General features: G+C 36.1%; 1 protein-coding gene across 1 annotated transcript; it reads right to left on the bottom strand.

The window, feature by feature from the left end:
• Positions 1-547: 547 nt before the first annotated feature.
• On the bottom strand, positions 548-1,003 carry LOC141664900 (uncharacterized). The gene has a single exon (XM_074470859.1). It carries the CDS (start codon positions 1,001-1,003, stop codon positions 548-550), a length of 456 nt encoding a protein of 151 aa, XP_074326960.1.
• Between the last annotated feature and the right edge of the window lie 13,572 nt (positions 1,004-14,575).

The raw sequence follows: 14,575 nt of genomic DNA, 5'->3' as shown, positions 1-14,575 counted from the left end.
CAGCAATCTTCCATGCAATAGCTTTTTTGTGTTCCTTCAAGACTTGAAGCAACTTCTCTTCTTGTTCATTTGAAAGAGTAGAAGAAATAATCACCGACAAAGTGGAATTTTCTCCAAGAAATGCATACTTGAGATGTGATGGAAGTTGTTTAAGCTCTGGTTCAGGAGGGTCTTCAATAGACGGCTTAGATGTCTTAGATTTCTCAGGCATCTCAAAAGACTCAAATTTTTGAAAAGGTCTTCTATAAGTAGGCAATGCATTAAGTTCCTCGATACATTCATCAATTTCTTCACTACTTCCATCACCATCTTCTTGTAAATACAACTCTAAAGCATCCATAGTATGATGCTTCATCATGTATAAATCATCATCACCTGTAATAGCAGTCAAAGAAAAATAACTCTCCTCGTCATTGGAAAACTTCATGGCAGAAAAAACATTAAATGTCACCTATTCATTCTGCACACACATAGTCAATTCTTATTTCTGAACATCAATGAGAGTCCTTCCCATTGCTAAAACTGGTCTACCAAGAAGTAAAGGAATTTATGAATCTTCTTCCATATAAAGCACAATGAAATCAACGGGAAATATGAATTTATCCACTTCTACAAGAACATATTTAACAGTACCTCTTGGATATGCCAAAGACTTATTTTCCAATTGCAATATCACCGATGTAGGCTTCACTTCACCAACTCCCAGCTTTGTAAAAATTGAAAGTGGCATCAAATTCACACTAGCCCCCAAATCACATAACGCTTTGCCAAAATATTGTGTCCCAATAGTACACGGGATAGTGAAACTTCTCATATCTTTAAGTTTTAGAGGAAGCTTCTTCTGTAGAATTGCATTACACTCCTCGGTTAAAGCCACAGTTTTAAATTCTTCCAATTTTCTCTTCCTTGATAGAAAATCCTTCATGAACTTGACATAGCTTGGCATTTGCTCCAGTGCTTCAGCAAAAGGGATATTAATGGACAATTTCTTGAAAACATCCATAAATTTCTGAAATTATTTGTCTTGCTTTTGTTTTTGTAAACGTTGAGGGAATGGAGGCGAATGATATATATTGACTTCTTTGAGGTTGATGCAACAACTTGAGGATTTGAGAGTGCAATAGGTTATCTATTCACCTCCTTAGTATCTTCATTAGAACGAGCTTCTTTAGTCACCCCATCATCAGTTGTTTTGTATTTCCTTTAATTTCTTTTCCACTTCTCAATGTGGCTGCCTTACAATGCTCCCTTTTGTCACTTTTGGGATTTGGCTAGTAGTGAACCTTGAGGACGGTTGTTGATTGCACTAGCCAATTGACCCACTTACATCTTCAAAGCTCTTATGGATGCACTTTGACTCTGAGTCAAAGCATCCATTTTATGCATATATTGTAGAAAAAGATCTTCAGTTGTGGGATTCTTCTCGATCTCGTGTGACCTTTGATTCTGTTGAAACCCCAATGGTGCAATAGGCTTATATGACATGTTTGGTCTAGCATTGTTATTTTATGAAAAATTTGGATGATTACTCCAATTAGGAATGTAGGTATTGGAATATGGATTATTTTGTTGATTGCTAGAATTTTCGATAAAATTTATTGAACTATACTGCGTCGCATCATGATAAATCAATGGGCATTGCTGACTTGGATGTCCTTCTCCACACATATCACAAGATATAGATATATTCTGAACTTGATGACCCGGATGAACTGTTTGGTGCCTATCCACTGATAAAGATTCAAGCTTTTTATTTAAAGCCTCAAATTGAGAAACCATCTGAGCCGAGAAAGATTTCAAAGGATCAACTTCATGCATACCTGCTACTTTCCTTTAACTTGTTCTGTAATATCCGGGATATATCGTGTAATTATTTTTGATATTAAATAATTATTATGTGTGTTCAGTATCTATTCTATGAGTTAATTGTTAAGTGTTATCGGTACTTGGATATTCAAAAATAATATTAATTGAGTATTTTAATTTTTATATGTCCAAAATAAAATATAAATAATTGTCATATCTTCCTAACTATTTTTATGTTGATTTATGGATTTATAAGAATCATATGAAATTTCTAAAATCTTTTTCCGGGTAATTAGAAACTATTTTATAAAAAACGGGAACCAACCGACGTCACCCGTTGTTACGTTTTTGGAACCCGAAACTCTTCCGAGAACTCCTTCCTAACCTAATTGTAATATTCCGAGCATATTCCATATTTCGACTTTTTCGATCCGGCGTACGGTTTGTTCTGCGCGGGTCCCGGCGCAATATTTTCGATACAGTATTCGTTTCGGTAAATCAATAAAAACCCGTATTTTCGATAAACGGGAGCTTTTTATTAAACTATCCCAATTATCACTTCGTAGTACGTGTAACCAGGCACTGAGACCAAGACCGCAATACAAATTGTACTGATTTGGATAATTATCCCGAAAACTGATACCGTTTGGATCAGTTTTTACAAATAAATGTACCGTTTTATATCCGGAATGATCCAACGGGATACTAATTTTCCGTAAATATAAATAGCCTTTTACCGTATTTTATTTCGTATCAAAATCATTTGCAGGCAGATAAATATATTATTTTACAGAGAAAAATCATATATTCATAAAACGTTCCAAGAATCAAATCAACTTTTGAAGGTGTTATTGATCTTTGTTTGAAAAGCTCGAGTACTGGATTTGAAGGTCTTGAAAAGCTCTATCAGAATTTGTAATTCATATACCTGCAGAATCAAAAGTTTATTTTCTGAAAATTTATTTATTTTCGAATTTATTTTATTAAAAATATGAATTTTTGTTCGGATGATTGTTTGTATGATTTGATGATTGCATGTTATAGAGCTTGTTTTCCTGATGATTTTCATATGTCATACGTCTGATTTGGAGTTCAATAACATGCTCAAAAGTGGGTTTAATTTTCGAATTTCAAAATTAGGGTTTATAACCCGTATGAATGTTTTCAATTGAAATTTGGGGTTTTTTGATTCAGGGGTTATTAGTTGTTGATTTATAGTGGGTTGTGTTCCTTATGAAATTTGCAATCGATTGATATATAGCTCTTTAACAGAGGATGCTTGAATCGAAGGGAGTTGTGTTTTAAAGATTTACGATGTTCGCCGGAAACCGGTGATGTTCTTGGCCAATTTCCGGCCAGAACAGGGATGATAAGAATGTTTTGATTGCATGAACAAGTTCCTGGTGTTGTGTAGTGTTGATCTGGAGGTGTTGGTGGGGTGAGGACGCCGGGATTGTCTTCTCCGGCCACCCCCGATTTTCTGGCGACTGAAACTGCAAAATTGCAGTTTAGTCCCTGTATTTTTGAAGATGGTGAAGTTTAGTCCCTGTAGTTTGCAAAATTTTCAAAAATAGGATTCCTGTTTATAAAATGTTTAAAAATCATACTTCCTATTTATTTTTATTATAAAAATTTATTTTTAATTTCTGAAAATTCTGAAAATTATTATTTTAATTCCGAAAATTATTTTTAATTCAAAAATAAATCTGAATTAATTAGTTAATTAATTTCAGTTAATTTTTAATTAATTAATTGGTCAATTAATTCGAAAATTAATTGATTAATTGATTTAATCAATTATTAATTGATTTTAATCAATTATTTAATTAGATTTAATTATTTAAAAATGACAAAAAATAGTTTCGAGCTTTAAAATATTATTCTAAATTATTATCAAGGCTCGATAATTATTCTAAAATTATTTCGGAGCCAGAATTGGCCAACCGAACCCTGTTTATGAACCCGAAATTGATCCAACGACCAGTCTTAATTCCGAAAAATATTTTAAAAATCATTTTAAATACCCGAAAGCCTATTTATAACCCGAGACTTCTTCATAAACGATTTGTCATTGATTATATGATGTATTATGTGTTATATGTGACTTGTTGATTGACTATCGGTCTATACATTCGGTGTTTACTTGATTATTGCATAACTTTCAATCCGTTAATCGGATTTGGGTAAAACGAAGGGTAGATAGAAGTATATGTTGAATAAGATCCTATGAGTTGATGATTGATAGATGCTTATAATTTGTGAGCAGAAGAGGCAAGACGTAGGAAATGGAAACAGGTAGTTGAGGAGTAAGACGATTGTGATTGGAAGCGAGTGCTGTGTAGTAAGCTAACACCAGGCAAGTGTTCTGAACTTTCTTGAGATATTGTAGTACTTGATAGCCTTGTTGATATTGCAAGTGCTTTGAAGCATTGAAACCCAACCCTCATTCCAGTTATTGTTCTTGAGCCATAAACCTTATTCTTTCTAGATCATTATTTGTTGTGTACCCAAACACGAATCTCAAACATACGTTACTACTCCATAAATACTTGCAAACAAAATCCCAAACACTGAACTGAATTACTTGTATACTCAACCATTATATCCTATGCTTTGAAAGCCCAAATCTTTGGAAACCCTGAAATGTTGATTCCTTTTGTTATCCAATTCTTTCATTACCCAGCATCCAAGCTTTGAAATTACCTTGTTGATCCATACAAGTATTGAAATCCTTTCATTGTTAAGTACTCACTGTTGTTAATGATTCTGGTTATTGTTTATTATTGTTCATTTTGTTATTATGTTAAAATTGGATTGTTTTTATAAAATTGTGGACCAGATTCGTGGTCAGACCATATAATGGTCAAGTTAGGCCAATGTGTGCCTTGGATCCGGTAGTTAGAGCAATGCTGTGTGCTTTGCTCGGGGTTAGTGTGTGACTGATCAGCAGCCTAACCTTGGTTTTTAAAGTAAAAGTATAATATCCAATTCTAAATCATAATCCATTGTTCACTTGATATCATAACCATATTCACTTGATGATCATTATTCTCAGTTTTGTCATTGTGACTTGCTGAGCTAGTTAGCTCATTTGTGCGATGTTGTTTATACTCTTTCCAGTTAAAAAGGAACCAGTTGGTAGCAAGGATCCCCAGTCCAGCGCGAGAGCTAGGGATTAAGGTTGTTGAAGCTGAGCTAGTAGGCTTCTCTTGGAATAATTTAAGTTTGTAAAAGTTTGTAATATGTTTAATAGTCAGTTTGAGTTTGGAATAGTTGGGATTTGAACGGTTTGTAATATATTAGTGTGTTTGGCTTGTGTGCATACTTTAACCTGTTGCGATCCGTGGTAGTTGGTAAGTAGGGTCACTGTATATATATTATTATTATCTTTATTATTGTTATAAGCAGGTTGTAATCAGTGCGTGTGTGGACCCCAAACTTCTGACCCGGGTTTGGAGGGCGCCACAGGTTATAAGTCACTGACACAAGCCTAGGTTGACGGGAATGGGTAGAGGGTTAGGATTAGAAGTAAGGAATAGAAAGATAGAACATCGAGAGGTTGAGTGCTTAGGTATATCAGGTATTAGTGTAATTCGCGTCGTGGTTCGAGATTCTTATATTGCGATATGATTTCAGATAGCAGCGATGGTCGACTCTTTTATTCCCGTATCAGCTGATCACTCAGAGCCTTCAGTTGAAGTGCCGTCTTCGGATCCACGTCCTGTTGTTCCACCAGTGTTGGTTATATTACCTCCACCTGTGTTGCAGCCCGTACCATTGCAGGCTATTCCACCTCCAGGCATGAGGCCACCTGTCAGAGGACCCCCACCTGCTGATTCAGGTTTTACCGGTCATTCAGTCACAGGAGTACCTTTCCAGTTCTCCTCCCATCCTGTCCCATATCATCAGTTTGAGGCTTGCCTTATGGAGCAGCAATTCCTTCAGGGTCAGATTCAGGAATTACTACATATTATGCGTACCAGAGAGGTGGAGAGTGGTGAGAGGCGACTTAGAGAGAGGCTCCAGGCATTTCGTAGAGCAGCTGCTGTGAGGATTGCTGAGGCTACACATGAGGACATCACCCCTGATTTCCTAGTGGAGTGGGCTAAGTGGGTTCTAGAGGAGCTTGAGGAGATAGGAGGTCCAGATTTGCCATGAGCCAGAGATTCAGAGATGGAGATGCTGAGCAGTGTTGTTATAGTTATGTAGTATGTACAGTAGTGTGTAGTGTGTATCAGCAGACTTTTGAGTTGTATTTATAGACTAGCTATGCTGACTAGTGAATAGGTTGTTGTACCCTTTTTGCTTTTACTTCTGAAGCGTCTTTACGCTTGTACTACCTAAAACTTTTGATCTATATATATCAGTACCTTTTGCACCTGTTTTACCTTACCTTATTTATTGCACCAGTTATACCCCTGTGATACCATGTACCCTGTTTTCCATAACTGTTTATATTCTGTAAAGAAGCATGCAATTTATTTAGTTACAACTGTTTTCAAAAGGAAATATTTTTGTTTTGCAAAACTCTTCTTTTATGTAAAAGATTGATTCAAAAGCTAAATAAGTTGATTGATTCTTTACAGAAAATGCCTCCCAGAAGAAATACCTGCACCAACACCCAGAATGAAGAAACCAACAACAATAACAGCCAAGATGATACAAACCCGAATGTGAACCCAGGACCCATAGACCCAGCAATAGCCCAGATTCTCCAAATCTTGGCCCAATAAACAGTTCACCTGGCACAACAACAACAAAGACAGACCAATCCCCAGGTAACTTTCAAAACTTTTTAGGCAGTAAACCCACCAAAATTCAAGGGTTCCTTAGAGCCAATTGAAGCAAATGTTTGGTTAAAGGAAATAGAGAAGGCATTTTCCTTACAGAAAGTAAAGGAAGAACAGAAGGTTGAGTTTGCAAGTTACTATCTGAAGAATGAGGCCACCTATTGGTGGGAGATGGTGAAGATATTGGAAGGTACAGATGTTATTACTTGGGAAAGGTTTAAGGAATTGTTTTTAGAAAAGTATTTTCCTCAGTTTGTTCAGGATCAAATGGAGCTGAAGTTTTTAGAGTTAAAGCAAGGGAACATGTCGGTAACAGATTATGAGGGTAAGTTTGAGGAATTGTCAAGGTATGTACCGTCGTATGTGGATACTGACAGGAAGAAAGCTAAAAGATTTCAGCAAGGTTTGAAACCATGGATCAGAGGGAAGGTAGCCATTTTTGAATTGGATACCTATGCAGGAGTAGTACAGAAGGCTATGATCGCAGAGACGGAGAGTGAGATGTTCCAGAAGGAGAAGGAAAGCAAGAAAAGGAAAGTTGAGGGAAGTGAGGGTCAGCCACAAACAGGGAAGTTTCCAAATTTTAAGAAGGGTAAGTTTCAGCCAGGGAGAAATTATAATTTCAGGAGACAGAATGCAGGAGACGGAGGCCAGAGCAACCGTCCAGTTAATACAACTCAGTCAAGTCAGTTGAGACTAACTTTTCCGGATTGTCAAGTATGTGGGAAGAAGCATGAAGGAGTTTGTAATAAGTTGAATTTGGTATGTTTCAAATGCAATCAGAAAGGGCACTATTTGAGAGAGTGCCGAAATCAGCCAGCAAGAGAGCCAGCAAATAAGGATCAGCCTATCCGGAATCCAGCAGTGAAGGTTCCAGCCATTGGATTTACATGCTTTAAATGTGGGAAGCCAGGACATATGGCCAGGGATTGCAAGACACCAGCCCCAATTAGTAATGCATTGAGGATTATGGGATCTACCCCAACAGTGAATGAGACTTCAAGGGCTAGAGTTTTTGACATGTCGATGAAGGATGCGATCCAGGATAAGGATGTCGTGGCAGGTACGCTTAATATGAATTCTTTATGTGCCAAAGTATTAATAGATTGGGGAGCAACTCGATCGTTTGTTTCACAAGATTTTGTTAGTAAGTTAAATTGTCCAGTTGAGTGTTTAAATGAAATAATGACTGTGGAATTAGCAAATCAAGAACGTGTAACTTTTAATCAAGTTTGTAGGAATTGTGAGATTGAGATCTCTGGTAGTAAATTTTATGTAGATTTGATACCATTTAAGTTAGGAGAATTTGATGTTATATTAGGGATGGATTGGTTATCTAAGCATGATGCTCAAATAGATTGTCGAAATAAGAAAGTAATGGTGAAAACGCCAGACGAAAGAATAATAACGTTCAAAGGTCAGAAAAAGTAAAGAAGTTCTTAACGATGATTCAAGCCAAGAAGTTACTACGACAAGGATGTGAGCATTTCATGGCATATGTGATCGACAGAAGTCAGGAGCCAGCAAAACTTGAAAATATTCCAGTTGTAAATGAATTTCCAGACGTATTTCCCGACGAATTACCAGGACTTCCTCCAGATAGAGAAATTGAATTTGCGATCGACTTAGCACCTGGAACAGAACCAGTATCCAAGGCCCCGTATAGAATGGCGCCCGTCGAAATGAAAGACTTAGCGAAGCAATTGCAAGAGCTGTTAGAAAAAGGAGTAATCAGACCCAGTGTGTCCCCGTGGGGAGCCCAGGTATTATTTGTTAAGAAGAAAGATGGAAGCATGAGACTATGTATCGATTACAGGGAGCTCAACAAGCTTACAATCAAGAATAAGTATTCGTTACCCAGAATCGATGATCTGTTCGACCAGTTGAAGGGAGCCAAGTATTTCTCCAAGATCGATTTAAGATCGGGATATCATCAACTGAAGATCAAGCCAGAAGATATACTAAAGACAGCTTTTCGAACAAGGTATGAACATTATGAATTTCTAGTAATGTCTTTTGGATTGACCAACGCCCCGGCAGCATTTATGGACCTGATGAACAGAATTTTCAAGGAATACTTGGACAAGTTCATTATTGTATTCATACACGATATTTTGATCTATTCAAAGACAGAAGAGGATCATGCGGAACATTTAAGGACAGCTTTGGAGATTTTAAGGAAAAAGAAGTTATATGCTAAATTCTCGAAGTGTGAGTTTTGGCTACAGGAAGTTCAATTCCTAGGACACATAATCAGTAACGAAGGGATCAAAGTGGATCCGGCAAAGATCGAGGCAATTACGAATTGGGAGAGACCGAAAACACCCACTGAGGTAAGAAGTTTCTTAGGATTGGCGGGATATTATCGTCGATTTGTTCAAAATTTCTCGAGGATTGCCACACCATTAACAAAGCTTACACGAAAGAATAAGAAGTTTATATGGAACGACAAATGCGAGGAAAGTTTTCAGGAGTTGAAGCGACGATTAATCACGACACCTTTTTTGTCACTTCCAGATGATCAAGGGAATTTCGTAATTTATAGTGATGCTTCTCACAAAGGATTAGGATGTGTTCTTATGCAGCACGACAAGGTGATTGCATATGCGTCAAGGCAATTGAAACCACATGAACAAAAGTATCCTACTCATGATTTGGAACTAGCAGCCATAGTGTTTGCTTTGAAGATTTGGAGATATTATTTGTATGGAGAAAAATGTGAGATTTTCACGGATCACAAAAGCTTAAAGTACATATTCACATAAAAGGAACTTAATATAAGGCAAAGGAGATGGTTAGAGTTGATCAAGGATTATGATTGCTCGATTAATTATCATCCCGGTAAGGCGAACGTGGTGGCAGGCGCGTTAAGTCGGAAGGAAAGGTTAAATGTGTTGTCCGTACCTGAAGAGATATATAAGGAATTTTAGAAATTAGAAATTAGAGTTTGCAAGCCTGAGAAAGTAAAAGTGTATAGTATAATTTTCCAACCGGAATTATTAGAGGAAATAAAGAAATGTCAGGAAGATGTAATGGATCAAGATATAAATCGTTTGGTAGGGGAAGAGTTATGCACGCAGAAAGATGACCAAGGTATTCTGAGATTTTCATCTAGAATCTGGATTCCACCGGTGACGGAGTTAAAGAATGAAATTTTACAAGAAGCACATAGTTCAAGATATTCCATCCATCCAGGGAGTACCAAAATGTACATAGATTTAAAGAAGAATTATTGGTGGCCAGATATGAAGAGGGAAATTGCGGAATGGATTAGCAAATGTTATACCTGTCAGAGAGTTAAAGCAGAGCATCAGAGACCAAGTGGATTGTTACAGCCATTGGAGATCCCAGAGTGGAAGTGGGAATATATTACCATGGATTTCATAGTTGGATTACCAAGGACAAGGGCTAATCATGATGCCATTTGGGTTATAGTGGATAGAGTTACCAAGTCAGCTCATTTTCTGCCTATAAACGAAAGATTTTCACTCGACAAATTAGTCCATATGTACCTGAAGGAAATCGTAGTTCGTCATGGAGTTCCTGTGTCTATTGTATCTGATCGAGATCCAAGGTTTAATTCAAGATTTTGGAAGAGTTTTCAAGAATGTTTGGGAACAAGACTGAATATGAGTACGACCTATCACCCCCAGACGGATGGCCAAAGTGAAAGAACGATCCAGACAATCGAGGACATGGTACGTGTTTGTGCTATTGATTTCAAAGGAAGTTGGGACGAACATTTACCTCTGGTAGAGTTTGCTTACAACAACAGTTATCATGCCAGCATTGGGATGCCACCCTATGAAGCCCTTTATGGACGTAAATGTCGATCTCCATTATATTGGGACGAAGTAGGAGAACGCAAGATACTTGGACCTGAACTGGTACAGCAGACAAAGGAAGTTGTTGAACTTATCCAGAAAAGATTAATAGCCGCACAAGATCGTCAGAGGAAATATACAGACCAGTCAAGGAAAGACATGGAATTTGAAAGAGGAAGCTTGGTATTATTGAAAGTATCACCGTGGAAAGGACTAACGAGGTTTGGGAAGAAAGGGAAGCTAAGCCCAAGATATGTCGGACCTTTTGAGATTTTAAAGCGCGTTGGCAAAGTAGCTTATGAGTTGGCATTACCACCGCACATGGAGCACATTCACAATGTCTTTCACGTATTAATGATTAAGAAATACAATCCAGACTCCAGGCATGTAATAGAATATGAGCCAATAGAGCTTCAGGCAGATTTGTCATATGTAGAAAGTCCGATAGAGATTCTAGAGGAGAGTAAGAAAGTATCGAGAAATAAAGTGGTAAAGTTAGTAAGAGTATTATGGAGAAACCCAAAGGTTGAAGAGTCAACCTGAGAATTAGAAAGTGATATGAGAGAAAAGTACCCTCATTTGTTTTCTTAGGAGATTCTGAGGACAGAATCCTTTTAAGGGGGAAGGATGTAATATCCGGGATATATCGTGTAATTATTTTTTATATTAAATAATTATTATGTGTGTTCAGTATCTATTCTATGAGTTAATTGTTAAGTGTTATCGGTACTTGGATATTCAAAAATAATATTAACTGAGTATTTTAATTTTTATATGTCCAAAATAAAATATAAATAATTGTCATATATTCCTAACTATTTTTATGTTGATTTATGGATTTATAAGAATCATATGAAATTTCTAAAATCTTTTTCCGGGTAATTAAAATCTATTTTATAAAAAACGGGAACCAACCGACGTCACCCTTTGTTACGTTTTTGGAACCCGAAACTCTTCAGAGAACTCCTTCCTAACCCAATTGTAATATTCCGAGCATATTCCATCTTTCGACTTTTTCGATACGGCGTACGGTTTGTTCTGCGCGGGTCCCGGCGCAATATTTTCAATACAGTATTCGTTTCGGTAAATCAATAAAAACCCGTATTTTCGATAAACGGGAGCTTTTTATTAAACTATCCCAATTATCACTTCTTAGTACGCGTAACCAGGCGCTGAGACCAAGACCGCAGTACAAATTGTACTGATTTGGATAATTATCCCAAAAACCGATACCGTTTGGATCAGTTTTTACAAATAAACGTACCGTTTTATATCCGGAATGATCAAACGGGATACTAATTTTCCGTAAATATAAATAGTCTTTTACCGTATTTTATTTCGTATCAAAATCATTTGCAGACAGATAAATATATAATTTTACAGAGAAAAATCATATATTCATAAACTGTTCCAAGAATCAAATCAACTTTTGAAGGTGTTATTGATCTTTGTTTGAAAAGCTCGAGTACTGGATTTGAAGGTCTTGAAAAGCTCTATCAGAATCTGTAATCCATATACCTGCAGAATCAAAGGTTTATTTTCTGAAAATTTATTTATTTTTGAATTTATTTTATTAAAAAATATGAATTTTTGTTCGGATGATTGTTTGTATGATTTGATGATTGCATGTTGTAGAGCTTGTTTTCCTGATGATTTTCATATGTCATACGTCTGATTTGGAGTTCAATAAGATGCTCAAAAGTGGGTTTAATTTTTGAATTTCAAAATTAGGGTTTATAACCCGTATGAATGTTTACAATTGAAATTTGGGGGTTTTTGATTCAGGGGTTATTAGCTGTTGATTTATAGTGGGTTGTGTTCCTTATGAAATTTGCAATCGATTGATATATAGCTCGTTAACAGAGGATGCTTGAATCGAAGGGAGTTGTGTTTTAAAGATTTACGATGTTCGCCGGAAACCGGCGATGTTCTTGGCCAATTTCCGGCCAGAACAGGGATGATTAGAATGTTTTGATTGCATGAACAAGTTCCTGGTGTTGTGTAGTGTTGATCTGGAGGTGTTGGTGGGGTGAGGACGCCGGGATCGTCTTCTCCGGCCACCCCCGATTTTCCGGCGACTGAAACTGCAAAATTGCAGTTTAGTCCCTGTATTTTTGAAGATGGTGAAGTTTAGTCCCTGTAGTTTGCAAAGTTTTCAAAAATAGGATTCCTGTTTATAAAATATTTAAAAATCATATTTCCTATTTATTTTTATTATAAAAATTCATTTTTAATTTCTGAAAATTCTGAAAATTATTATTTTAATTCTGAAAATTATTTTTAATTCAAAAATAAATCTGAATTAATTAGTTAATTAATTTCAGTTAATTTTTAATTAATTAATTGGTCAATTAATTCAAAAATTAATTGATTAATTGATTTAATCAATTATTAATTGATTTTAATCAATTATTTAATTAGATTTAATTATTTAAAAATGATTTAAAAATTTCGAAAAATAGTTTCGAGCTTTAAAATATTATTCTAAATTATTATCAAGGCTCGATAATTATTCAAAAATTATTTCGGAGCCAGAATTGGCCAACCGAACCATGTTTATTAACCGAAAATTGATCCAACGACCCGTCTTAATTCCAAAAAATATTTTAAAAATCATTTTAAATACCCGAAAGCCTATTTATAACCCGAGACTTCTTCATAAATGATTTGTCATTGATTATGTGATGTATTATGTGTTATATGTGACTTGTTGATTGACTATCGGTCTATACATTCGGTGTTTACTTGATTATTGCATAACTTTCAATCCGTTAATCGGATTTGGGTAAAACGAAGGGTAGATAGAAGTATATGTTGAATAGAATCCTATGAGTTGATGATTGATAGATGCTTATAATATGTGAGCAGAAGAGGCGAGACGTAGGAAAGGGAAATAGGTAGTTGAGGAGTAGGACGATTGTGATTGGAAGCGAGTGTTGTGTAGTAAGAAGCTAACACAAGGCAAGTGTTCTGAACTTTCTCGAGATATTGTAGTACTTGATAGTCTTGTTGATATTGCAAGTGCTTTGAAGCATTGAAACCCAACCCTGATTCCAGTTATTGTTCTTGAGCCATAAACCTTATTCTTTCTAGACCATTGATTGTTGTGTACCCAAACACGAATCTCAAGCATACGATACTACTCCACAAATACATGCAAATAAAATCCCAAACACTGAACTGAATTACTTGTATACTCAACCATTGTATCCTATGCTTTGAAAGCTCAAATCTTTGGAAACCCTGAAATGTTGATTCCTTTGTTATCCAATTCTTTCATTACCCAGCATCCAAGCTTTGAAATTACCTTGTTGATCCATACAAGTATTGAAATCCTTTCATTGTTAAGTACTCACTGTTGTTAATGATTCTGGTTATTGTTTATTATTGTTCATTTTGTTATTATGTTAGAATTGGATTGTTTTTATAAAATTGTGGACCAGATTCGTGGTCAGACCATATAATGGTCAAGTTAGGTCAATGTGTGCCTTAGATCCAGTAGTTAGAGCAATGTTGTGTGCTTTGCTCGGGGTTAGTGCGTGACTGATCAGCAGCCTAACCTTGGTTTTTAAAGTAAAAGTATAATATCCAATTCTAAATCATAATCCATTGTTCACTTGATAACATAACCATATTCACTTGATGATCATTATTCTCAGTTTTGTCATTGTGACTTGCTGAGCTAGTTAGCTCATTTGTGCGATGTTGTTTATACTCTTTCCAGTTAAAAAGGAACCAGTTGGTAGCAAGGATCCCCAGTCCAGCGCGAGAGCTAGGGATTAAGGTTGTTGAAGCTGAGCTAGTAGGCTTCTCTTGGAATAATTTAAGTTTGTAAAAGTTTATAATATGTTTAATATTCAGTTTGAGTTTGGAATAGTTGGGATTTGAACGGTTTGTAATATATTAGTGTGTTTGGCTTGTGTGCATACTTTAACCTGTTGCGATCCGTGGTAGTTGGTAAGTAGGGTCACTGTATATATATTATTATTATCTTTATTATTGTTATAAGCAGGTTGTAATCGGTGCGTGTGTGGACCCCAAACTTCTGACCCGGGTTTGGAGGGCGCCACATGTTCGATCATAAGCCCTGCAATTATTTGAAGTAATGTCCTCCAAAATCTCAAAAGCATCCTCAGGATATTGGTTAATCAATGA

Source organism: Apium graveolens, chromosome 6 (genome assembly GCF_009905375.1).
Source record: "Apium graveolens cultivar Ventura chromosome 6, ASM990537v1, whole genome shotgun sequence".
NCBI lineage: Eukaryota > Viridiplantae > Streptophyta > Magnoliopsida > Apiales > Apiaceae > Apium > Apium graveolens.
The sequence above is the reverse complement of the archived record's forward strand: the minus strand, read 5'-3'. Positions and strand labels throughout refer to the sequence as shown.

Excerpts from the sequence above, each read along its gene's own strand:
- LOC141664900 (XM_074470859.1), bottom strand. The coding sequence starts at position 1,003 with ATGGATGTTTTCAAGAAATTGTCCATTAATATCCCTTTTGCTGAAGCA.